Source organism: Sorex fumeus, unplaced genomic scaffold (genome assembly GCF_029834395.1).
Source record: "Sorex fumeus unplaced genomic scaffold, SorFum_2.1 ptg000007l, whole genome shotgun sequence".
NCBI classification, from domain to species: Eukaryota; Metazoa; Chordata; class Mammalia; order Eulipotyphla; family Soricidae; genus Sorex; species Sorex fumeus.
Window position 1 is genome coordinate 37,380,513 of NW_026606064.1, and position 23,596 is coordinate 37,404,108.

Here is a 23,596-nt window from a genome sequence, read left to right on the forward strand (position 1 = left end):
CTCTAGTTTACTTTTAACTTTTCTTTTCTTTCCCTTTTAGGGCCACACCCAGTAATGCTCAGGTCTTACTTCTGGCTCTACTCAGGGATAACTCCTGGAGGGACTAGGGGGATCATACGGGTGCCAGAGAGTGAACCCAGGTTGGCTGCTTGCAGGAAAAGTACCCTACCCACTGTATTCTCTCACTGGTCCCCAGATTTAGTTTTCTAAAGGTAATTTTGACATACACAATGAGTCTGTAAGTCACAGAAGAGAGCAAACTGTTTCTTTCATCTTTTGTCAAGCACTGGCATTTGTTTTATTTTGTTTTGTTTTTAATTTTTTTATTAGTGAAACACCATGTGATACAGTTGTTGACCTTACAAGCATTTGTATTTGGGTTTCAGTCATACAATGATTGAGTACCCATCCCTCCACCAGTGCCTGTTCTCCACCACCAATGATCCCGTAACCTTCCCTCACCTCCCTTACTCCCATCCCATCCCGCCTCTGTGGCAGGGCATTCCCTTTCATTCTTTCTCTCCTTTTGGTTACTAAGGTTTGTAAAACAGGCATTGAGTGGCAAACATGTTCGGTCCATAGTCTACTTTCAGAATGCATCTCCCATCCTGGGAGAATCCTCCGAACACCCTTTACTTGGCTTCTCTGTCTGAGCTGCCCTTTCCCGTAGTATGTGTGGTTGACCTTCAAGCCATGGAGTAAACCTCTGGTAACTTATCTCGACTATTCTAGGATGTTAGTCTCCTATTTTGTTGCTTTATATCCCCAGATGGATGCAATCTTTCTATGTCTGTTCCTCTCTGACTCATTTCACTTAGCATGATACTTTTCGTGTAGTGCCATTTGTGCGTAAATTTCATGACTTCGTCTTTTCTAACTGCTGCATAGAACTCCATTGTATAGAAGTACCAAAGTTTCTTTAACCAGTCACCTGTTCTCGGGCACTCGGGTTTTTTCCAGATTTTGGCTATTGTGAACAGAAGTACTGGCATTTGAAACCTTTTCAATATCTAAACTTTCCTAAAGGACAGTCTATTCTCCACCTTCATAACCTTTTTTTGTTTGTTTGCTTGATGTTTGGATCTCCTAAGAGTGTCAGGAACTCCAGGTCCCTGACCGGCAATTCTTGGCCAACCCTATCAGTACAGGGTCTATGGATACGATCTTACTTTGGGCCCTGCAGTGCTGGGGCCTCCAGGACAACACCCCAAGGTGCCCAGAACCATGTGGTACTTGCTAGGTATGCAGGAGCTACTGTATTATCTCCCACCCCTTTTGTTTATTGTTTTAATGTCTGAGATCATGTACTAATATTGCTTAAAATCACTCAGTGCTGGGCCAGAAAGATTAAGTACAGTGGTTAGGGCACTTGCCCTATGCTGATCTTTGGCATCCCAGTTTCCCCAAGCACCACCAGGAGTGATTCCTGAGTGCAGAGCCAGGTGTAGCCCAAAAACCACCTCAAAACCCATTCAATGGTTGGAATATGGCTCAGAGGTAAAGTGACTGCGGAAGACATGAGTTTGATCTCTGGCACTACTGAAAAAAAATTGCTTTCCATTATACTTATTCAAATTTTACCACAATCTAAAAGACAGTCAAGATCGACTTACTCCTGCTCCTCTATCCTAGGACATTCATCATATTCTCATCAGTTTTTGTACTGCTTTTTCATGGCTTATAACTTGTTGCTGTTCCTTATATCTGGACGGTTTTCCCAACCCTTCTCAAAGTTGAATTTTTATTTTCAGTTTGGGGCATGGATAATATTAATTTCCTTGACCAGGGCCTGGAGTGATAGCACAGCGGGTAGGGCGTTTGCCTTGCATACAGTCCACCTGGGTTCGATTCCCAGCATCCCATATGGTCGTCCGAGCACTGCCAGGAGTTAATTCCTGAGTGCAGAACCAGGAGCAACCCCTGAGCATCACTGGGTGTGACCCAAAAAGCAAAAAAAAAAAAATTAATTTCCTTGACCAATATGTCAGCTATCATCATCTTCCTACCTCTCCTCTACTTTCCTCTCTGGGGAGGAGTGGGGAGTGTTGGAACCAAAACTTTATAAAGTGCTCAGGAGTGACCCTTAGTGGTGCTCATATCTCTATATATGGTGTCAGGGCTTAGAGCCTGGGTGGTTCAACGTGCAAGGCAAGTGCCTTATGTCCTTTACTGTCTCTCAGCCCTTCCTGTATTTCTCTGAGGACCCTTTACACAACTCGCTCCCATCCCAAACAAGGCACCCCTGGAATAGAGTGGTGGCTACTGTTGGACTCTCTTGGTTTACTTGTGTGCTTCCAACAGCAACTTCAGATCCCTGAAGCTCCTATATCAAGGGGCTGAGAGGGACACCCTGCTGGTTTGACTGACCTCTAAAACTAAGCTCTATACCCACTTCCAGGTCCTAAAGCCTGAGGAGGAGTCATGTCTGCAGTGGCCAAACTCCTGCTCTAGCTAAAGGGGTTCTCCACTCATACCCATCCTGGGTGCAGGGATATCCACAAACACCTGGAAGTCTTGTCTGCCTTGACTTTCAGAGACAGCCATGATCCAAGATAAATTACCGTTTTACCTGACTACACTAGTGTCAAGTCACCAGTCAAAACTTGTCTTGTGCATTTCAATATGTGGTCAAGGTGCCCTGGGTCACAAAAGGCAGAGCTGTCACAATCATGCTCTGCACCCAGGACAGAACTTGCAGTGACACGTTGGCAATGTTGACACTTCTGCGGTGGAGCTGTTCCCGGGCTCCTTGATTTCAAAAGAACATGGCTTGGATGTCCTGACAACTGTATTTTGACAACAGGAATTTTGGAAAACACAGACACAGACTATGGAGAGGACCACCTTTGAACATCCTATTTGCTTACCCTTCCACCCACTTGACTGAGATAGGACTAAGGCTTGCTTCATCTTGCCAAGGTTCCAGAGACTAAAATGAAGTGGGGGATGGTGTGGGGTGGTGTGGGGTGACAGTCCAACAAAACAGGAGTGCATGCTTTTTACCGTGATTTGATCCCTAACACTGAAAAGTTTTCTTTTTTTTTTCTTTTTGGGTCACACTTGGTGTTGCACAGGGGTTACTCCTGGCTCATGCACTTAATAATTACTTCTAGCAGTTTTCGGGGGACCATATGGGATGCTGGGAATCGAAGCCGGGTTAGCTGCTTGCAAGTCAAATGCCCTACCTGCTGTGCTATCTCCCTGCAAAGCTTTCTTAAGCAGCACCAGGACCCACCGCAGGGCACAGAGCTGGAAGTAGTCCCCAGCACCACTGGATGTGACTCAGTCGATTTAATTAAACAGAAATCAATAAAATGAAGCAGGGGATGTAGCCCAGTGGCAGAGCATTTGCCTTGCACATGAGGCTTCAGTTTGATTCCTGGCATTACAAACTGAAAATAAAAGGGAAAAAATTTCATGACTCTCAGTTACATAAATATTAAAGGTAATCTAAATCTTTTTTAAGATGTCATGCTGAGTCAAAGTAGGAACGAGAGAGAGTACACAGTGTGCCTTGCACAAGTTAACCCAGGTTTGATCTCTGGCACCACATATAGTTCCCCAAGCCCACCAGAAGGATCTGAGCACAGAGCCAGGAGTAAACCTGAGCACTGGCAGAGTATAAACAATTAGCAAATCCTCAGTACAAACCCCAAGACATGATCAACACAACTGGAAACTAAAGGAATTTTAAAACACTGCCAGAAGGGATTGATGCAGTAGTTCCACAACTATGAAGTATGATTTCAGCATACTGAAAACTAGGATACTTAAAAAAATTTAAAAAGTATGTACTACTAGATAGCTAGTAAGAGTACTTAGATATGAGTTGGAGCAATAGCACGGCGGGTAGGGCGTTTGCCTTGCACACGGCTGACCCAAGTTCGATTCCCAGCAACCATCTGATCCCCTGAGCACCACCAGGAGTAACTCCTGAGTGCAGAGCCAGGAGTAAAGATAAAAATCAGGGGCTGGAGCAGTAGCACAGCAGGAAGGGCCTTGCCTTGCACATGGCCAACTTGGGTTTGATCCCCAATATCCCATTCAGTCTCCTCAGCAATGCCAGGGCTAATTCCTGAGTGCAGAACCAGGAGTAACCCCTGAGCATCTCCAGGTGTGACCCCAAAAGCAAAATGATAACAATATTAAATAAAATCTTAAAAAATAAAATCATTAAGTACCACTATGCTACTGGCTTCCAGAAAACAAGTTTTAGTAAAACTCTTCAATAGTGGCAAAGTACTATGGCTCATGTTCAGATGAGAAATATTTACATTCACATGAAAAATCGTGTTTTGTTTTTAAGGCACACCCGGCAGTGTTCAAGGCTTACACTGGGCTCTGTGCTCAGAGATCACTCCTGGTGGAGCCCAAGGTACCATATGCAGTGCCAGGAATGGAACCCAGGTCAGCCACATGCCAGGCAATCTTACCTCAATGAATTGTAAGGTGACTATTATCACCAAATTACCAGAGTATCTTAAGAATATTAAAATGATTAGTACCAAAGTAATCAAGTCAATCTAATTGCACCTTAATATATTAATTTCTGTTAAGCAGAATTTTGATGATTAGTGAATATATCCTTTTGAAAAACTACTATTGCAGGTTTGCCAAAACTAACTTAATGGGGGCCAGAGCGATAGTACAGCAGGTAGGGTGTTTGCCTTGCACGCGGTTGATCCGGGTCCAATCCCTGGCATCCCATATGGTCCCCCAGGCATTGCCAGGAGTAATTTCTGAGTGCAGAGCCAGGAGTAACCCCTGAGCATTGCTGGGTGTGACCCAAAAAGCAAATAACTTAATGCCTCCCAGTGATATAACAAATAAAGAGCCATTTGATGACTGAATCTCTTAATAGAGTAGTCACTGTTCAGGTTTATTTGATGTTTTAGTTGGTTACACTGTTTATATTTATAATCTTTTTTAAAGATCATATAGTGATAAAGGTTATTCTGATACATATTGTACACAAAATACAAACTTTGAAAACAATGCACAAGACATGCGATCTTGGATTCCTCCATGGGATCCAGGATGGGACTAACAAGAGAAAACAAGGGTCGACCATCATGTTGGGTGAAGGAACCAGAAGTCATCTAATACGCAAAGACACACATCTGGTGTTGGTAGCTGCAGCACAGGCAGCATTGGCAGTGGTGCCTCCAAGGGACTGGAATTACTTTACATTAACCAGTTTAGAAGGACACAGGTACCATCCAGCAGAAAGAGATAGCTGCCAGGGTTTTATAAACCATCTCTCTATTTCTAGCCTTAGGAAATAAGATTTTTTTTTTGGATACTGTCTCAAGAGTACTGCTTTAGTCATCAGGTGAAAAGGACAATATGCACAACTCCAACTAAAATCCTACTGTAGCCTGGACAGTGAAGTAATACACTAGAAGACTCTAAAACTGCAGCTCCTTTTGGATTCCCCAAAGTGTCTCTGCACTCTTCTTCAAACGGGCTTCTTCTTCAGATGTCAGAGTCACCTTCACAACATCTGAGATTCCGTTCTGTCCCAGGATGCAAGGCACGCTCAGGAAGACATCATCTTTTATTCCATAGAGACCCTGAAGACAAAATGACAAGTATTTTATATTTGGTCCAAGTGCCCTGACATCTTCCAAAACTTCTATTCTTGAGGCCAGAGAGTACAGCAGGTGAGGAGCTTGCCTTGCACTCAATTGACCCTATGGTCCCCCAAGCACTGCGAGGAGTGTTTCCTGAACACAGAGCCAGGATAAAGCCCTGAGCAACACTGGATGTGGCCCCTACCCAGGAAAAAAAAATTTCTATTATCTACAGTTTTAAAGTTTACTAATGTAACTTAATAAGCTAACAATTCTTCCAAATTTAATTTAGGATGTCATTAACATGTAGTAGAAAACCAATACATTTTTATTTAAAAAAAATTCTAAAACAAAAAACCAAAACATTCTAAAACAAAATATGAACTGTTGTCTTGATCCATAATACTTTTCCAATTTTCATTACACTAACACTTTGCTAACTTTAATAGAAAGTGACTTTTTTTTTTTTCCCAAAGAAAAATGACTTATTTCTGGGGCCAGAGCAATAGTACAGTGGGGAAGGTGTTTGCCTTGAACGTGGCTGGCCTGGGTTCGATCCCCATCACCACATATGATCCCCAAAGCCCACAAGGAGTGACTCCTGAGTGCAGAGCCAGGAGTAAACTCCGAGCACCACTGCTGTTGTCCCAAAACAAAAACATAAACAGTCTTATTCTCTCATTGACTCCCATATATCTCAACATAACTAAGTAGAAGATGTTTCAATTAACAAGTTTTCAAGTATCTGTGTAGTAAACATAGGGCTAGGACATACATCTTAAAGTTCAACCATATCTTCCCAAGCAGTTGGATGAACATGGATTTATTTCAATGAACTTGATGATTGAAAACTTTATCACATCATCTTTGCTTTATCATCTCAGAAGAAATCTTTTTTTAATAGGAGAAAATAATGGCATTTAAGTACACTATATCACTATGTAAGCTTACCTTAATCATGGTGGAAATTGGATGCACTCGCCTAAGATTCTTCATCATACTTTCTGCCAAGTCTGCCACTGACAGCCCAATAGCCCAGGAAGTATAACCTTTCAGTTTGATCACCTCATAAGCACTATAGGGTAGAGAAGGGAAGGGCAGGAAAAGGGAAAATGGAAGAAACAAAAACAAAGCTTTTACCAAACACATGCTTTAAAGTAAATAATGCCACGAGAATGCACCAAACACCTGGGATATATATCCTGAGATATTTTGTACAGGGGTATTCACAACACTATTATCAGCGACTGCAAATAAAATCTGGTAGCAAATCCTGTGCTTTCCAACAGTGAATGGAAAAATTGTGTTTTCATACAACAGATCATACAGTTGTGAACCAACTATGACTACTTGCAACAACATAAGTGACTGGGCCAGAGATATAGCTCAACAATAAAGCATTTGTCTTGCATATCTGAATGCCTTGGATTTGATCCCAAGCACCACCAAAAAAAACAAAATCTAATACTGAATTTGTTACTTATTTATTTGGCTTTAGGGTCACAACTGGAGATGTTCAGGGCTTACTCCTGGCTCTGCACTCAAGGATCATTCCTAGTGGTGTTCAATGGACCATACTAAGGTGTTTGGGATGGAACCTAGGTCGACTGCAAGCACGACAAGCATCTGACCCACTGTACTATACAGCTCTGACCCTCTAATACTAAATTTAAGAAAGTAAATTCGGTTTCCTTTCTGATTCACCATCTGCGGTGGACCCACCACCAAGATGCAGATTTTTGTGAAGACCTTACAGGAAGACTACCACTCTTAAGGATGAACCTTTGAATACAATTTAAAAAAAATGTAAGGCCAAGATTCTGGAAAAGGAAGGAACTCCTGGGGCCAGAGATAGAGGGTAGGCAACCCAGGTTCAATCCCCAGCAGCCCATATGGTCCCTCTAATCCTGTCAGGAGTGACCACCACAAAAAAAAAATTTTTTTTGATCTTTAAAATAGATTTGTTGGGGCTGGAGTGATAGCACAGTGGGTAGGGCATTTGCCTTGTACACGGCTGACCTGGGTTCAATTCTAGCATCTCATATGGTCCCCCGAGCACCGCCAGGAGTAATTCCCAAGTGCAGAGCCAGGAGTAACCCCTGTGGATAGCCAGGTGTGATCAAAAAAGGGAAATAAATATATATAAAACAGATTCTTATATTCAAAATTATCAAATTACAATATTCTATTACCTGTCAACCACTTGTTTGTGAACTTGTTTCCACTGTTCCTTATCTGCATCAGTACCTAAGTCAGGGTGCAGATTCTTCAGGGCAACCCCAGCAACGTTCACTCCACTCCACACAGGCACTAGAGGAAACAGGGGAGAACACAGTCATTTCCATATACTAGCCAGAGGACTGGTGATTCTGGCTCATCTTTCTAATTTCCTAATTCTGTTTTTACTTTTGGGGTATGGGCAGTGGGAGAGGAGGTTAGCTTTGGCATTTTTAGGCTTGGGGGCCACACCTGTTGGTACTCAGGGCAACTCTTAGTGCTCGGAGGACGAAGCAATAGGTTCAAACGCAGGACTTCTAGATCAGACGCAGGGCTTTAACAAGCAAATGTACATTTCAGCCTGTTGCGCCTCCTTCCTGGCCCCTAATTCCCTTTTCTTTTTCTTTGTTTTTTTTTTTTTTTTTTAGTTTTTGTGCCACACCTGGCAATGCTCAGGGCTTACTCCTGCCTCTGCAGCCAGGTATCATTCCTGGAGGTGCTCCAGGGGCCATAAAGGATGCTGGGGATTGAATAAGGGCAGGCTGTGTGCAAGGTGAGGGCCTTATCTGTTATACGATCTTCTCAGCCCCCCTCTGTTCTTAGCTGGGGAGGATTACCACCATTTGGTAAGTGATCAAGATAACCAATGTTCTTTCAAATTTTGTCTCCTCTAAGATTATATAAAACTAAAAATTTTCATTGCAGTCTAACTTATTTCCCTAACTTACTGGGATGTTCAAATTATCTACATCTGAAATACATAGTATGAGATTATAATAATTTTCCTGGCATAGGTTATGGAAAACTACATGAATTCAACTGACATAGCAATGTTCTACATATTCTGCTTAGAGGGGCTCAGCTTTCAAGAGGAGTTAGTGCAAACTACAAACAGTTGGAATAACAAATAACTAAGATTATCCTAACAGCTACTCTTTTATTCAATAAAGTCATTGTACAAATTGAAAACCTATATTCTCCAGCCCTCAGGCCAGGTCATACAAAATGACTAAAATCTTGAAAATTCTAAGTGTGTAGTTATATCTAAACATAGATTCCTGCAAACCTTTCTATCGTGATGAATGCCTATACAGTTTACCCTGATTGGCTAACACACCACACACCTTTCCATGTTTGTATACCATCTCTTTGGGAAAGGAAAAAAATTATACATACCACTAGAGTCTCCGTGCTCCCCAAGGACCCATCCATGGCAACTTGATGGGTGCACTCCCAGCCTTTCCCCCATGAGGTAACGGAACCGGGCTGAATCCAGATTGCAACCACTTCCAATAACGCGGTTTTTCGGAAAGCCACTTATCTTCCAAGCAACATAGGTCAAAATATCCACTATGAACAAAATATTAGCAAAGATTCTAGGTAAATCATTAGATAGGGATTGGCTGCTCAAGACACAGAGGTCTGTTGGGGGCTTAGAACTGATGGTGGCAATCAGCATTTTTGTTTTGTTGGATTTTGAGCCCTGGCATTGCTTCAGAGACTGCTCCCAGTAGAGCTAAGGGGACCGAACAGAGCCAGGGATCAAACTGGGTCACACAAAAATCAAACTAAGCATACAAAACCTGCACTCTAGCACTCTGAGCTATCTCTCCAACCCACAATCAATGCTTTCATTGATTTAAGTTAATACTTTAAGCTAATACTTTCAAACCTTTATACTATACAAAATTCAGCAAGTAAATGATGTATTCAAGAAGTATAAAGAAAATATACCAGATGCTCACTAAGAGAATAAAACAGGATTCATAAACTTGGTCCTCATCTAAGATTCTTCAAGCAAGTAACTGATTGTTCCCCCGTATTAGAAAACAAACCCAGTGCCTTCCACATGCAAAGCATGTGCTCTACGGGTTCCAAGAGCATTCACAGGCATTAAATTCGCTTCAGTGCACTTAGCTGTTTTACAAAAGCACAACCCACTCTTAGAAGGAAAATGAAAATTACAAGAAAATGGACGCGGAGAATATAAATACGCTCCCCAGGTGACTACAGGCTATTTTTATGCAATTGAAAGTCTCACCTGGATTGGAAACAACAAGCAACTTGCAGTTCGGGCTGTATTTCACAACATTAGGAATGATGAATTTAAAGATGTTCACGTTTCGCTGGACCAGGTTCAGACGGCTTTCTCCCTCCTGCTGGCGTGCACCGGCTGTGATAATGACCAGCTTGGAGTTTGCTGTCACGCTGTAGTCTACAAGAAAAGAAGACTAAGAGATTTAGGACTTGCAGAAAACTTCATTAGCTAACCTGTTCTAGGGGCTGGAGCAATAATACATGGGTAAGGGTGTTCGCCTTAAAACCAGTGTTGTACAGGGGATTGCCCTGCCACAGAGGCAGGCGGGGATGGGGGGATGGGGGTGGGGGGATATTATCCATGGTGGTGGAAAATGGGCACTGGTGGAGGGATGGGTATCTGATCATTGTATAATTGAAACCAAAGCACAAAAAATTGTAAATCTACAACTGTAAAAAAAAAAAAAGAAACAACAAAAAAAAATTTAAAAAAAAAACCAGTGTTGTTTGCCTTACAAGTGGCTAACCTGGGTTCAATCCCCAGCACCCCATAGAGCCCCCTGAGCCCCAAGAATATTCCCTGAGTATAATCAGGAGTTATCTGTGAGCACTTCCAGGTGTGGCACAAAAACAAAACAAAGTGCAAAGGATTGGGGGGGTTGGAGAGATGGTACAGTGGGTAGGGTGCTTGCCTGGCATGCAGCTGACTGGGTTTGATCCCCAGAATCCCACATGGTCCCCCAAGCATCACCAGGAGTGATTCCTGAGCACAGAACCAGGAGTTACCCCTGAGCATCACTGGGTATAGCCCAAAACAAACAAATCTGCTCCAAAGACTGGTTAAATATGGATTAAAAGTTTGTTTGGAGTTTGATTTTTTGGGGAGGTGATTTGAGGCACACTTGGCTGTGCTCAGGAATAACTCTTGATGGTGCTTAGGAGACCACATGGGGAAGATGGGGCTGGATCATGGTTAGGCACATAGAAGGCAAGCACCTTATCTCCTGATCCATCTCTCTAGCCCCAGGGGAAGAAATTTCACTATGATTGTTTCCAAATCATAAAGAAATTGGATTTTCATCTAAAACCACATATCGAAATGGAAATTTTAATATCAATAAGTAATGATGCAAAACTGTTTAAGGGCTATAAATAAACAATATATAAAACAAAAATCTCCTATATATAAAACAAAAGTCTTTAAAAGAGCTAGGACTGAAAGAAGGGAAGAGACTGTATTGAACAATGACAAACCCTTGGCCTTAGATTACAAAACTCACGATTACCAAATAGTGGGTGGAGAAGGTGGGGGAGGAATGAGTCAGGCTAGAAGTAACATAAATACACTGGTGGAGGATCTTGGGTACTTCAGTGGTGGTGCTGGGGTGCATTAACTTTGTACATCAAAACCGCAAACGGGAACACTGTTGTAAACCATGTTACCTAAGCTATAATAGTAAAATGAAAATAAAGATATAGGGTTGGAGACTACTAATTCAAGAGTGAAGTCTGAAATTAACCTTTGCCAGAGACAATTTTTGGTGTTTTAAGGAAAAGGCTGCCGTGCTGGAGATCCATCATCTCTCCTTTCAATTTGTCTTCCATGACATCAACAAGAGCAAGCTCATCTGCCAAGTCCTAAAAGAGACACAAACTTCTGTTCAGAGGAAAATTGCTACCTCCAGATTTTTAGAAAAGCATGCAAAGCTTCCTATATTTCAGACACTGGAGACACACGGGAGGGCTGGAGTGATAGCACAGCGGGTAGAGTATTTGCCTTGCACACCCAACCTGGGTTCGATTCCCTGCATCCCATATGGTCCACCGAGCACTGCCAGGAGTAATTCCTGAGTGCATGAGCCAGGAGTAACCCATGTGCATCGCAGGGTGTGACCCAAAAAGCAAAAAAAAAAAAACAAACAAACAAAAAAACCCAAAAACCAAAAAAACACAGTAATGCAGAACTCCATTCACAAGCTGACTGACAAGTGTCCCAGCCTGGAGGAATTGCTGATCCCTTCCCCTCCCTGAACAACCTCTGAGGGAGCACCACTGAATAGTGCACTGAACAGGTGGTGCTTAGGATTATACCCAGCTATGTAAAACTGTGGTATTTATTTTCTGAGATTCAGTTGTGTATATATATATATACGTGTATATATATATATATTGTTATTCATTAAGTAGGCGATGTTCACCAGTACCAATGAATTAAAAAAGCGTTTTTTTGAATCATCTGGTTATATTTTTCATATATAAACCAACAGTATTAGTTTTTTGATTTTGCTTGATTTGGGGTTTGGAGCCACACCTGGTGGTTCTCTTATTCCCAACTTATTCCTGGCTCTGTGCTCAGGGCGGGTTCCTGGCCGATCACTCTTGGTGAACTCAGAAAATCATCTGGGGTATCAAGGATAAAACCTGGGTAAGCAACGTGCAAGGTACATGTACTATCTTTATGGCCTCCTTAGTTTGCTGTATTTAAGTCACACTCAGCATTGCTCAGGGGACCCTAAATGGTGCCAGAGATTAATTGGGGTCAGCCACATGAAAGGCAAGCTCATCATCCCCTGTACTACCTCTCCAGCCCTAATACTATTTGGTTTTACATAAAACTAAAAATAGGATGCCAGAGCAATAGTATAGTGGGTAGGGTATTTGCCTCACATGTGACTGACCCAGGTTTGATCCCCAGTATTCCATACAGTCCTCTAGGCACAACAGGAGTAATTTCTGAGTACAGAGCCAGGAGTAACCCCAGTGCACTGCCAGGTATGGCCCACAAACAAACAAAACTAAAAATAAACTTGGGGGGCTGGAGCAATAGCACAGCGGGTAGGGTGTTTGCCTTGCACACAGCCGACCCAGGTTCGATTCCCAGCATCCCATATGGTCCTTCGAGCACCGCCAGGAGTAATTCCTGAGTATTCCTGGCATGAGCCAGGAATAACCCCTGTGCATCGCCGGGTATAACCCAAAAAGCAAAAAATAAAAATAAAAATAAACTTGGGCACTATAAAGTATTAGTGAAAAATATCCTTTCAGTTAAGCCTATAAAATATCAGAGATGCACTTCAGACCAGGAACCATAATAGTCTGAGTGAAAATAAAATGTGGTCTATTGTAAACAAAGATGTTCTTGTTGAGTTGTAGATCTACTTCTGAATCTTTTTCACAAGACTGAATAGGTTGGGACTTACTCTTCAGCCACACCTGATTTAGAGGGCATCACAAAAAAGGACCACCAGCAATTCATATTTTCAATATCACTACTAACATTGCTAAGGAAGGGGATAATGGTGATTTCAGTGAGAAAAAAAAAAGACTCCAAACAGAAGTTATTTCTCTTTTGAGCATTTTTCCACATTCATTTCACACAAAAATATATCTGTATGCATGTATGTATAATGTCACTTCATTTTCTTGCTCAGCAATACAAGTTGTTAATACGCAAAGCATTATAGACATTCTCTGTCATATGACATGACAGAACACCATTTGTTACTCATCCTTTAATATCTGAATCTGAAAACAGTAAGTCAGGTCTCGCTGGTGGTGTTGGGAAACACTAAATGCTTAAAACAACGGCAGAGTGAACAATTTTGTAAAACATGGTGTTTTTAATAAAAATTAACTTTTTAAAATTTCCATTAACATCATGTAAATGCAAAGATAACTTGGGGGGTCAGGTTGCAGAGGTATTTCTGATCTAGCTGGGGAGAGCTGGTAAATGATGTGTCTTTTCCTAAGAACAAGCCTAGTGCAACCGGTGTGTTGTCTGCCTAGCTCATTTGAATACTACCCCTGTCCAAAACCTAGAATTATCATTCCCTTCTAGTCAAGGAAACACCAGAGCCAAACTTCAGATATTGTAATCCTGGAAGCTGTCTCCACTTCTTTTTCATGCAAACTGTACTTTTTCTCCAGTAACAGGTGTTATTCACCAGTTCTCCTTCTAATAAATTGTAGTCCCACAATTAGTATCAAAGTTGCTATCCAAGGGGCAAGAGTAATAGTACAGTAGGTAGGGAACTTGCCACCAAGAGTAATTCCTGACCCAGAGCCGGCAGTAAGCCCTGAATACCACCAGATGTGGCCCCAAAACCAAAATAAATAAATAACTTTAAAATAAATGTAACTTGTTTATAGGCATGGACCCTTTATTTTCATTTGTAGGTAACTTACGCACATGAATACAGCTCAGTGAATTTAAGAACTAAGTCTACAGCCTAATAACGGTTGCAATTTTTTGTTCAAATTTCCAGTTGGTATAGCATTATGTTTCAAAAACTGTTTCACATAAAGTTCTTTGTTTGCAATATTTATATATACAATTTGATGCAAATTCTTGGAAAGGCAGAGATTGCATGGGGTCAAGATGTCTGGCTTCCTGGCTTCAAGAATCTCACTTACCTTCATTAAGATGCTGATGGCGCAGGCCATGCCAACAGCACCAACCCCCACAACCGTGATCTTATTCTCGGGGGCATGGTCTGCCTTAAAAAGGTTCTGAATCAGCTGATCCTTGAGAGATGCCATCTTGGACGAAGAACTAAAAGGAACCTAATGGAGGGGAAATGTACACTGTCACTATATCTTCTTTAAATTAGCACCTATTAACCAAAAATGCTTTTGAAAAAGCTTATTTTACTTCCTTTGGGGGATGATCTGCCACTTAAAACACACACACACACACACACACAAAGAATAACTCAAAACACTGAGTGGGGGGAGTCTGAGAGAAGGACGTCACCTTGGCATGGAAAAATAAAAATGATGTTTCAGAGTAAATACAGCCTCCAGAGGACTCATGTGTCGTGGAAGCTTGGGTGTAATTAAAGATTTCGGATGGCTCACTCATCCTGGAGCGATTAACCCCAAACGGGGAGGGCCTTTTTCAGACAAGACTGCTGTAGCGCCAGGCCCAGCTCTACTTCAGACAAGCCTTCATTGAAGGACCCAAGAGGTACCAGCGGAGCCAAGTGTCATTAACCGCCTCAAAGCAGGACCCAGAAGGAATAGTACTTGCTCTGCGGTCTGCTCATGCGCGTTCCCCGCCCCGCCTATTTCCAGGGAGGGCGGGGAATCAGACAAATTACTCCAATCACAGAAGCCCCTGGGCCTTAGCCCCGCCTAGACCCGGAAGACTCGGCCCGAGTCCTCCTCGCCCTCCCTCCCCCGCTACCAGGCCAGAAAATTTCCGCGCCTGCGCATTTCTGAACTCTGGGTAGGGACCGGAGCCAAGCTAGTAGGTGGGCACCTGGGCACCCCGCCTGTGCGCCGAGACAGTTATCAACTTGCTCGCTCTCTGTAGGGCAAAGGGGATGAGCTCGGAGCTGAGACTTTAGACCCAGTTGGTGTCCCGAAGCAGGCGCTCCCAGCGTGCCGCCCAGCTGCCAGCCCGCCTGATCTGGCGAGCGGCCAGGGCTGGGCCCAGCAGAGGTACCGGGAAGCAGGAACCGGAGGCTATTAACCAGCTGAGAAGGAGGCGCTTCGCGCAGCCTCTGCCCAAGATGCTTCTTGCAAAGGTGTGAGTGGCTTTCCTTGTCACTACAGGAAGTGCAGAACTAGGTGTGGGAGCCCAAGGCCTGCTCCTTCCCTGCCTCCAAAGTGAACAACTATGTGATGGAACCCCTAAATTTCCAGAGGTGGGGTGCAGAGAGAGAGGGTTTCCAAATCCATCGTGAACTGCATCCATTGGGAGAAACGCACACTGCATCCTGAAAAGACTCCCCTCCCCCCCCAGTCTTGACACGGCTGCAATGGGCAAAAATATCCTACAGGCCTTCTAGGCAGGCGGCCCAGAGTTCCCAGGCCTCTCCTTACAGATCACTGCTATTTCGGGACAGCCTTTTAAGGTTTCTGCAGCCTGGCACGGAAGGGACGCAAAGCCTTCCTGGCTTCACAAGAACCCCTAAGCTCTGGGCTCCCTTCTCAGTGGGGATGTGGGGGGAGGGGAGGGTAGAAGCCCCACCTAAGGAGGGTCGACTTCCCAAAGTCCGTCCACCCACTCCCAGGAGCCGCATCTCCCTGCTTTAGATTCCTCTCCTCCCCCAACGCCCAAAGAGATGGCACCAAGTGGTTCTATTCCCGGTAGCCCCCACCTGAGGTGCCAGAAGGCTGCATGCACCCCCTTCGGGTTCATCTTTGCAGGCTCCGTGCCCAAGTGTACCACCCTAAGCAATCTGAGGGACTTAAAACATGCAATTTGTTTTGCGCCCCATCTCCTCTGTGGGCAGTGGCGCGTCCTCCTGAGGCTTTCCTGCCACCAGGAATCCGCCCCATTATTCTAGGAGGAATGCTAATACTCCCTTGGGCTCTCGACCTCCTGCTTGGCTGCTGGGCAATTACAAGCCCAGAGGCAATCCATCACCCCCACCCCCGCACCTCCAGACCTGCCACCACCTCCTCCTCCCCCTCCTCCTCCTGCTCCTGCTCCCCTTCTTTCCACCCACCCGGGATGGGACTTGCCATCCTGGGGTAAGGCGCGGCCCGGCCCAGCAGGCTGGAAGCCACCACGCCCGCTGCAGTGCATAAACGGAGAACGATCACGGCCCAGATCCCCGGGGACGCGATTGTGCACCCCCGGGACACAGGGACCCCCTACCTCAGCTCACCCCCACCTACCCTACCCGCTCTCCCGCCCCCTCGGGCGCAGGGCGCGCGTGGCCCTTCCGTACCGGGAGTGCACGTCGGGCGCGGCGTGGATCCGAACTTGGCGGCAGCAGCTCCAGGAGTCGGAGAGGGGTGCGGGAGGGGCCTTAAATGCAACCCCGAGGCTGACGTCACGGGGGGAGCCAAGCGGACGTGCGGGAACCCACGTGTGGGACGGGCTGGGGGCGGGCTCGGAGCCGGGCGGGGCGCTCAGAGCGGCCCCGGCTGCGGCGCGCGCAGCTCGACGACTGGGTGAGCGGGGTGACCCACGTGCGCCGGGAAAGCTTAGGGGCTCCCTCGCCAGTGGCCGGGACCTGAGCCCCGGGTCCAGTGGCCCCTCAGATTCCTCTTTCGCCAAAAAAAAAAAAGTGGGGCTTACTCCAAGGGGAGGCTTGATCGGAATTTTTCCCCAGTATTAGTATTTTTTCCCAGTGCCCAGAATCGGCTTTGGCATGCAACAGGGGACTCCGAGCCGACCAGGAGTGGTCCCTGAGCACAGAGCCAGGGTAGGTTCCAAGCTCTGCTAGGTGGCTCCCTCCACACCCCTACCCCGGGAACCCCAAGAAAAATAAATAAAAAGCCCCCAATGCAGGGTCAGAATGTCGTTCTTGTTTAAATCGACTGATTTCCAAAACCTGACTCTTCTTTCCCTGTTGCTCAAACTTCCCAGACCGTGAGGCTTAAGCCTCTTCCTCCCAACTGCCCCACATTGCCCGGAACACCGTGACCAGCCACACCCAGCTAAAACCATATTTTATTAGAGTTCACCTCTGGGGTTTTACTCATGCTGACTCCTTCCATGGCAGGACTGCCTCCTCCAGCCCTTTTTTTTTTTTTTTAATCTGAGAGATAGTACAAGGATTTAGGTCTTGCAAGGACAGATCTGGGTCCCTCTCCAGCGCCACATAAGGCCTCCACTACCCTGTTTGGAGTGATCCCTGTGTGCAGAGTCAGGAGTAAGCCCTGAGCACCCCCGGGGTGTGGCCCACACACAAACAACTAGTCCCGTTGTCTGTGACCTCACCCCTTCTTCACACACCCACAGAGCTGGTATCACCCATCTCTGCTTGCCACCACAACAGCTTCCAACCCACTTACAAACCGTTGTGTGGGCACTGCCCTCCTACCTTTGAGTGGAGTCTCACAAGGGCATGAGCCAGTTTACATCCTCTTTGCACGTGGGTCACCAACATATCGCCCGGCTCTAAGAAAGATCCATAATCGTGGGCTTTTCAGTGTGGAAGGGAGACCTCCAATCTCAGCTGGGGGGAAGTGAGGCATCTAACAAGCTGGACTTTTCGGCTGTCACCTCAGACACAGTTGGAGGGGCAGCGGGACTGCCATGGCTCTCCCTGGAGAGGGCGGGGCACATTGCAACAGTGTCTGGCTCCTGGGCCCTTGCAACAATGTCCTCTTTAAGGCGGGTGGGGGAGTCTGCCTGACTAATGTGATCACAGCGAGAAGAGTTGAACAGCGAAATCAGAGAGATAATCCTCATCAGGAAGCCTGGGGATAATCCCCCCACCTCAAGATAACCTGGGCAGAGAATCTGCATGGACCTAAGTAAGAATCACCTGGCTGACTTTCCCTCTAATGCAGAACAAATGCCTTTATTCAATGCTAGAAGGAATACAATCACATACTGTTTACAGAGCACTCCTAGGTGCCAGGCAGTGAGGCTGTGCCCACAGTCATATTCACTTTAATTCTTTGGCGTAAACACAATTTCCCTCCATGCTTCAGCTAAGAAAGCAAGCTTGAGAGAGAGACTGGTGACTTTGCCAAGGTCATACTTACAATAAGTGCCGTCAGCTGGTGCCTAACCCAGAGTTGGTTGACTACAACACCTAGGGTTTTTTTTTTCCCCTACCTGCTGTACTATTGTTTTGGCCTCTCATTTTTTTTTGTATATATATTTTGTTCCTGAAGAAACCTGGCAAATACAGAACCTTGGCACCAACAGTCCAAACAGAACTCTGTACAAAAGCCAAGCCAGAGTGGGTAGGAAAGATAGTTCAGGGGGTAAGATGCCTGCCCTCCATGCAGCGGACGTAGGTCTGATCCCCAGCACCGCATAGGGTCTCCTGTCCCCTGCTAGGAATAAGCCCTGAGCACAGCTGTGAGGGAGCTAAACAACGCCTCCCCCCCCACCACCACCACCAAAAAAAAAAAAAAAAAACCAACCACCCAATAGAGAAATGAATGCCAGGCTAAAAATTGGTGGTGGTGACCGGGTGTGTGTGTCTGGTGGGGGGTTGGGGGAGGGTTACCCAGGGGGTCAGCAGAAGTGATGGAAGTTATGGAGAATAGGAGAGACAGGTCAAAAACGGTCACCAAGAAACTGTGGAAAGGGGGTGCCTTGTTGTGTAGTAACGCAAGAAGCATATACACAGCTCCCACCACATCTACGGGAAACCTTCTCTGACACATAGCCCCATGCGCCCTCTGAACTCCACAGACAGCCTGACTTTCTGGTACCTTGGATTGTAAAGCCGGTGGGTGGCTTTCCTGGAGGTGCAGGGCCCAAGATGCAGGTGGCTTCGTGGGCGTCTGTCGCTGACAGGCCGGGTCTGCTGTGGACGTGTCAAAGCAGCTCTTCTCGCAGGCCAGAGCGCAGGCGCCTGCCCCCTGCATGCAGCTTCCTGCCATCCCATAATCCCACTCTCAGAGGAGGATGGGTGCAGAACCCAGAAGGCTCCACCCCGACTCCTCAAGTTCTCCCCAGCGCCGTCGGACTTGCTCCCACACCACCTTCCGGACCCTGTTCGAGGTGGGGCTCATCCTCAGGCGTTAGGTGCTGCCTCTGTTTCCCTTTTTTGACTTGGATCAACCTGCCCTCCAGAGTTCATGCCTCACACAAGTCACATGACAGAACCCACCTTAGAGACTCTACATTCCCTTCAACAGGGATTGACTGTGTCCCCCTACCCTGAATTCATTTGTTGAAATCTAACCTCCAGTGTGACAGTATTAGCGGGGGTGGGGCATTTGGAGGTGAAGCTTTCATGAATAAAGGGCTAAAGAGATTGTTCAAAGGGCTGAACACATCCTTTGCTTACAGATCTGGCTACGAACCCCAGTACTGCATGGTACCTCAGTACTGCTGAAAGCAGCCCCCAAGCCACAAGCGGAAAGTAGCCCCCAGCACCCCTTCCCCCCAAATCTCTCCTGTATAAAATCAGTGAATAAAATCCTCATGAAAAGGGTGCCTGGGGTGGGGGTGGGGGGAGTTGGAGCAATAGTACAGGGGACAGAGCATTTGCCTTACACAAAGCGAACCCGGGTTTGGTTCCTCAGCCTCCCTGAGCCAATAGGGATGATCCTTGAGTGCAGAGCTAGGAGTAACCAACCCTGAGGACTGCTTAGTGCAGCCCTAACATCCCCCTCCCCCCAAAAAAAGTGAAAAAAGAAAAAGATTTCCAGAGAGAACCCTTGTACCATCTGCCAAGTGAAGGCACAGGAAGTGATGGCTATCTGGAGCTGACTTTTTTTTTTTTAGGCCACACCTGGTGATACTCAGGGGTTATTCCTAGTACTGCCCAGTAAATCATATGGGGTGCTGGTAATCAAACCAGGTCTGCTGCATTCAAGGCAGGGGCAATATTCACTGTACTATCGCTCCAGCCCCTGTCTGGAGTTTAAAGCTGGCTTAGTATCCTGGGCTAATAGCCTAAGTGTTGGCGCCCCAGTCTCCAGAACTGTGAGAAATACAATGTGTTCTTTATGTCACTTAGTATATGGTGACATTTTGTTGTAGCATTCTGAGTGGACTAAGACACCCTCCCAGACATTCGCCTTTTCTTTGTTTGAGGCCACACCCGGCAGTGCTCAGGGTTTACTCCTAACTCTGTGCTCGGGCATCACTCCTCCTGGGGCTGAGGACCATAAGCCGTGTCGGGGATTGCACCCAGGTCGGCTTTTTGTCAGGCAGGCACCTTACCTGCTGTACTTTCTCTCTGCCCAGTTCTTTTTTCTTTTTCTTTGTTTCTTTGTAGGGAAGCTTGCATGCCCAGCAGTGCTTGGGGCACCACAGGGTTCTGGGGATTGAATCTGGGGCTCCCAGATGAGTGCATATTCTCCAGCCCTATGAGCAATGGCTCCACCCCCTCTAGACTCTTTCTACTAGAACAAGGACATAAAGACCTAGATCCTTTCTCTTCATCCTTTCCGGGCTATAAGTCAGCCCACACATTTCCTCTATTGATCAATTTCAAGGCAAAGACTATCAGCAAAATGTAAGGTGCGTCCAAACAGGCCACCTGAAATCAAGAGCATCACAGGAAGTGCCGGGGCCTCTTGAACCAGACAATCTGCTATGTGCATCTCCCAGAGAAGAGAGTGTTCCTTATCTGATCTGGCCCAGTGGCTGCGGGAACCTTTTCCTTTTCCTCTGGCATGCAGGCAAGGGGCTTACGGAGAGTTCTGGCTCAGCACAGGTGAATGAACTGGCCTGAGGGAGGAGACACAGAAGTTGGCCCTGGCTGACCCGACCTCTGGCAGATAGGAGGCCAATTTCATTTCCACGGTGGCTTCAGAAACCTTGTGGGTAAACTGATGTGGATGCTTCTCTCTTTTCCAACTTCCTGAGTTCCTGGAGCAAATCTCCCCACACCTCTTCATTTTTCAGCTGCTCACGACTCAGACAGTGCCTGTTGGCAACAGGAAGTTGCCCAGGCCTGCTGCTCTCTTGTGACCCATATCAACTCTGAAGAGAGACACCAAACTTCAGAATTCCCCACGGCATTGGTGAGTGCTACTGATTTTGTTCATACAAACAGTCTCATGGGAAACTAAAAGCAAATTCTTTGTTGTTGTTTCTGTTTGGGGGCTATACTCAATGGTGCTCGGGGTTTACTCCTGGCTCTGCGCTCAGGGACAACTGGTGGGGCTTGGGAGATCATCTGGGGTGCCAGGGATCAAACCAGGTCAGCCAGGTGCAAGTCCTACATGCCAGTGCCAAACCCGCAGTCTTTTAGCGGCTGGTCACAAGGCACCTTATTGAGATTTGGGACTGTGGTCCCCGGGATTCTGTTTAAACTGTTGCAGATGGCTACTCATCTAGCTACAAAAAAGCAGAAAGTGCTCTGGATGAATCAAAGTTTGCTCCTGGCAGTGCTGTGGGCAACATGGAGTGCTGGAGATCTAATCAGGATTGGCCACATGCAAGGCAAGTGTCTTAATTCCTGTACTCTCTAGCCCCTCTTTCTTTCCTTTAAACCAAAGTATTTATTGCAAAAAAAAAAAAATTCATGAAAAAGCCTTAAGATAAGGTTGCAAAAATCACCCTTGTTGGTTTAGGTGTTTCTTTCCCAGAATTCATGCCTGAATCTGCAGCAGGCAACTTTTGTTTGTTTTTGAGCCACTCCCAGAGTAACTCACAGGAAATTCCTGGCTCTGAACTCAAGAATTACTCTGTGAGGTGCTCACGGGACCACAAGGGATGCCTGGGATTGAATCCAGGTTGGCTGCATGCAAGGTTAAGTGCCCCACCTGCTGTACTATCATTCCGCCTCAATGATTTTTATTTTTTTTAAGTTTTTGAGCCACGACTGGCAGTGCTCATTCAGGGCTTACTCCTGGCTCTGTGCCCAGGGCTCACTTCAGGTAGTGCTCAGGAAGCCATATGCGGTGCTGAGGATTGCACCAGGAATGGCCGTATGCAAGGCAAGTGCCTTAACCCCTGTGCTAGCTCTCTGGTCCAAAGATTCATTTGTTATATGTCTCGCTCTACAGTCCTGGTGCTATTACATCTTTTTATTGTATCTTTTAGCCATTGACTCTGGCTCAGCCTTCTTTTCCACTTGGTAGGGTGGCCTCATTTGTCTCAGGCCAGCTTCTGCTGAAGGTGGTAAGCCTGAGTGCCATACCTCCTTTTCCTAGTGTGCCAAAAGGCAGGCATTCTGCTCCACTCAGGAGCCAGGGGTTCCACTAAGAGGACCAAAGGAGCAAGCAAGGAGAATGCTAGACCCCTGAGCACTATAGGGTGTAACCCTGGTGGCCTGAGCACCAGATCCAAGTAGAAAAAATTATGAGAAGCTGGAAAGATAGTACAGTTGGTAGGGCTCTGACCCTGCACACAACTGATCTGGGTTAAGTCCCCAGTACCCCGTATGGTCCCCCAAACCTGCCCTGAGTGATCTCTGAGTGTAGAGCCAGGAGGAAGTCCTGAGCACAGCCCAGTGTGCTCCCCACCCCCTGCCCCCTGGGCTGCAGTGGGGTAGGAGGGGACTGGGAGAATCCTCCCCCCCCACCTCAGTGAAATAAAGCTCATTGAGTCCTTCATTTGTGTGTGATCCTCGTATTCATTCATATCTCTTTTATCTTTTTCTATGTGGGTGTCTAAGCAAACTCCCTGGTGAGGCTTAGCCCAGGGGTTTAGGTCTGACCCAGCCCTGTTGGGGCCTAGCAGGGTCACTGACTGAAGAGGGACCATGCAGTGACAGGGGTCAGATTCAATGCTTTGCAGATGTGTTCCATCCCTCCAAGTGTGCTCTCTCTCTCTCTCTCTCTCTCTCTCTCTCTCTCCCTCCCACTCCCCCCCCCCCCCCCCGATTCATTCTTCATATTCATTCCTTTGTGATAATTCCACCTCAACCAAAAGAGAAAAGCAGAACCAGAATTTGGTGGGGAGAGGGGGTGTTTTTTGTTTTTGGAGAGTTGAGGGTTACTCCTGGCTCTGCGCTCAAGAATCACTCCTGCAGGCTTGCAGGGAATGGAATCTGGGTCTGCAGCATGTAAGACAACCACCCTACCTCTGTACTATCTCTCTGTCCCTGAGAACCAGATTTTAATCTTTGCTTTATAGGCAAGACTACCAAGTCAGGCAACATTACTGCCTCAGGCCACACAGCTGGGTAACAGCCTGGTGGATTTCAAACTCCTGTGGCCCAAACTCCAAAATTAAAAAATCGTATTCTTTTTGCTCCCCTACCCCAAACACATACACATATACACACACTTACATGCACATACACACACACATACACACACTCACACATACACCATGATCTCTTGGTTTTGCTGGAGTGCTTTATAGCTTGGAACCCTGTAAAACCTTTGTTCCCTAGAGAGCAAAGGGCAAAGCTGATAGCTACCCCTAGCTCCTTCCTCCTGGA

At 46.2% G+C, this 23,596-nt stretch overlaps 1 protein-coding gene across 2 annotated transcripts; it reads right to left on the bottom strand.

Annotated features, from left to right (window-relative positions):
* Window positions 1-5,206: 5,206 nt before the first annotated feature.
* On the bottom strand, window positions 5,207-17,627 carry LOC130043062 (L-lactate dehydrogenase A chain). Of its 2 annotated transcripts, none has more exons than XM_056135361.1 (8): window positions 17,609-17,627; window positions 14,241-14,390; window positions 11,348-11,465; window positions 9,832-10,005; window positions 8,967-9,140; window positions 7,766-7,883; window positions 6,525-6,648; window positions 5,207-5,573 (listed from the first exon to the last, which is right to left on the bottom strand). In XM_056135361.1, exons 2-8 carry the CDS (start codon window positions 14,364-14,366, stop codon window positions 5,409-5,411), a joined length of 999 nt encoding a protein of 332 aa, XP_055991336.1. In that variant the 5' UTR covers window positions 14,367-14,390; window positions 17,609-17,627; the 3' UTR covers window positions 5,207-5,408. The 2 variants fall into 2 exon arrangements, with proteins under 2 accessions (XP_055991336.1, XP_055991344.1); XM_056135369.1 differs by lacking the exon at window positions 17,609-17,627 and adding an exon at window positions 16,508-16,657.
* Between the last annotated feature and the right edge of the window lie 5,969 nt (window positions 17,628-23,596).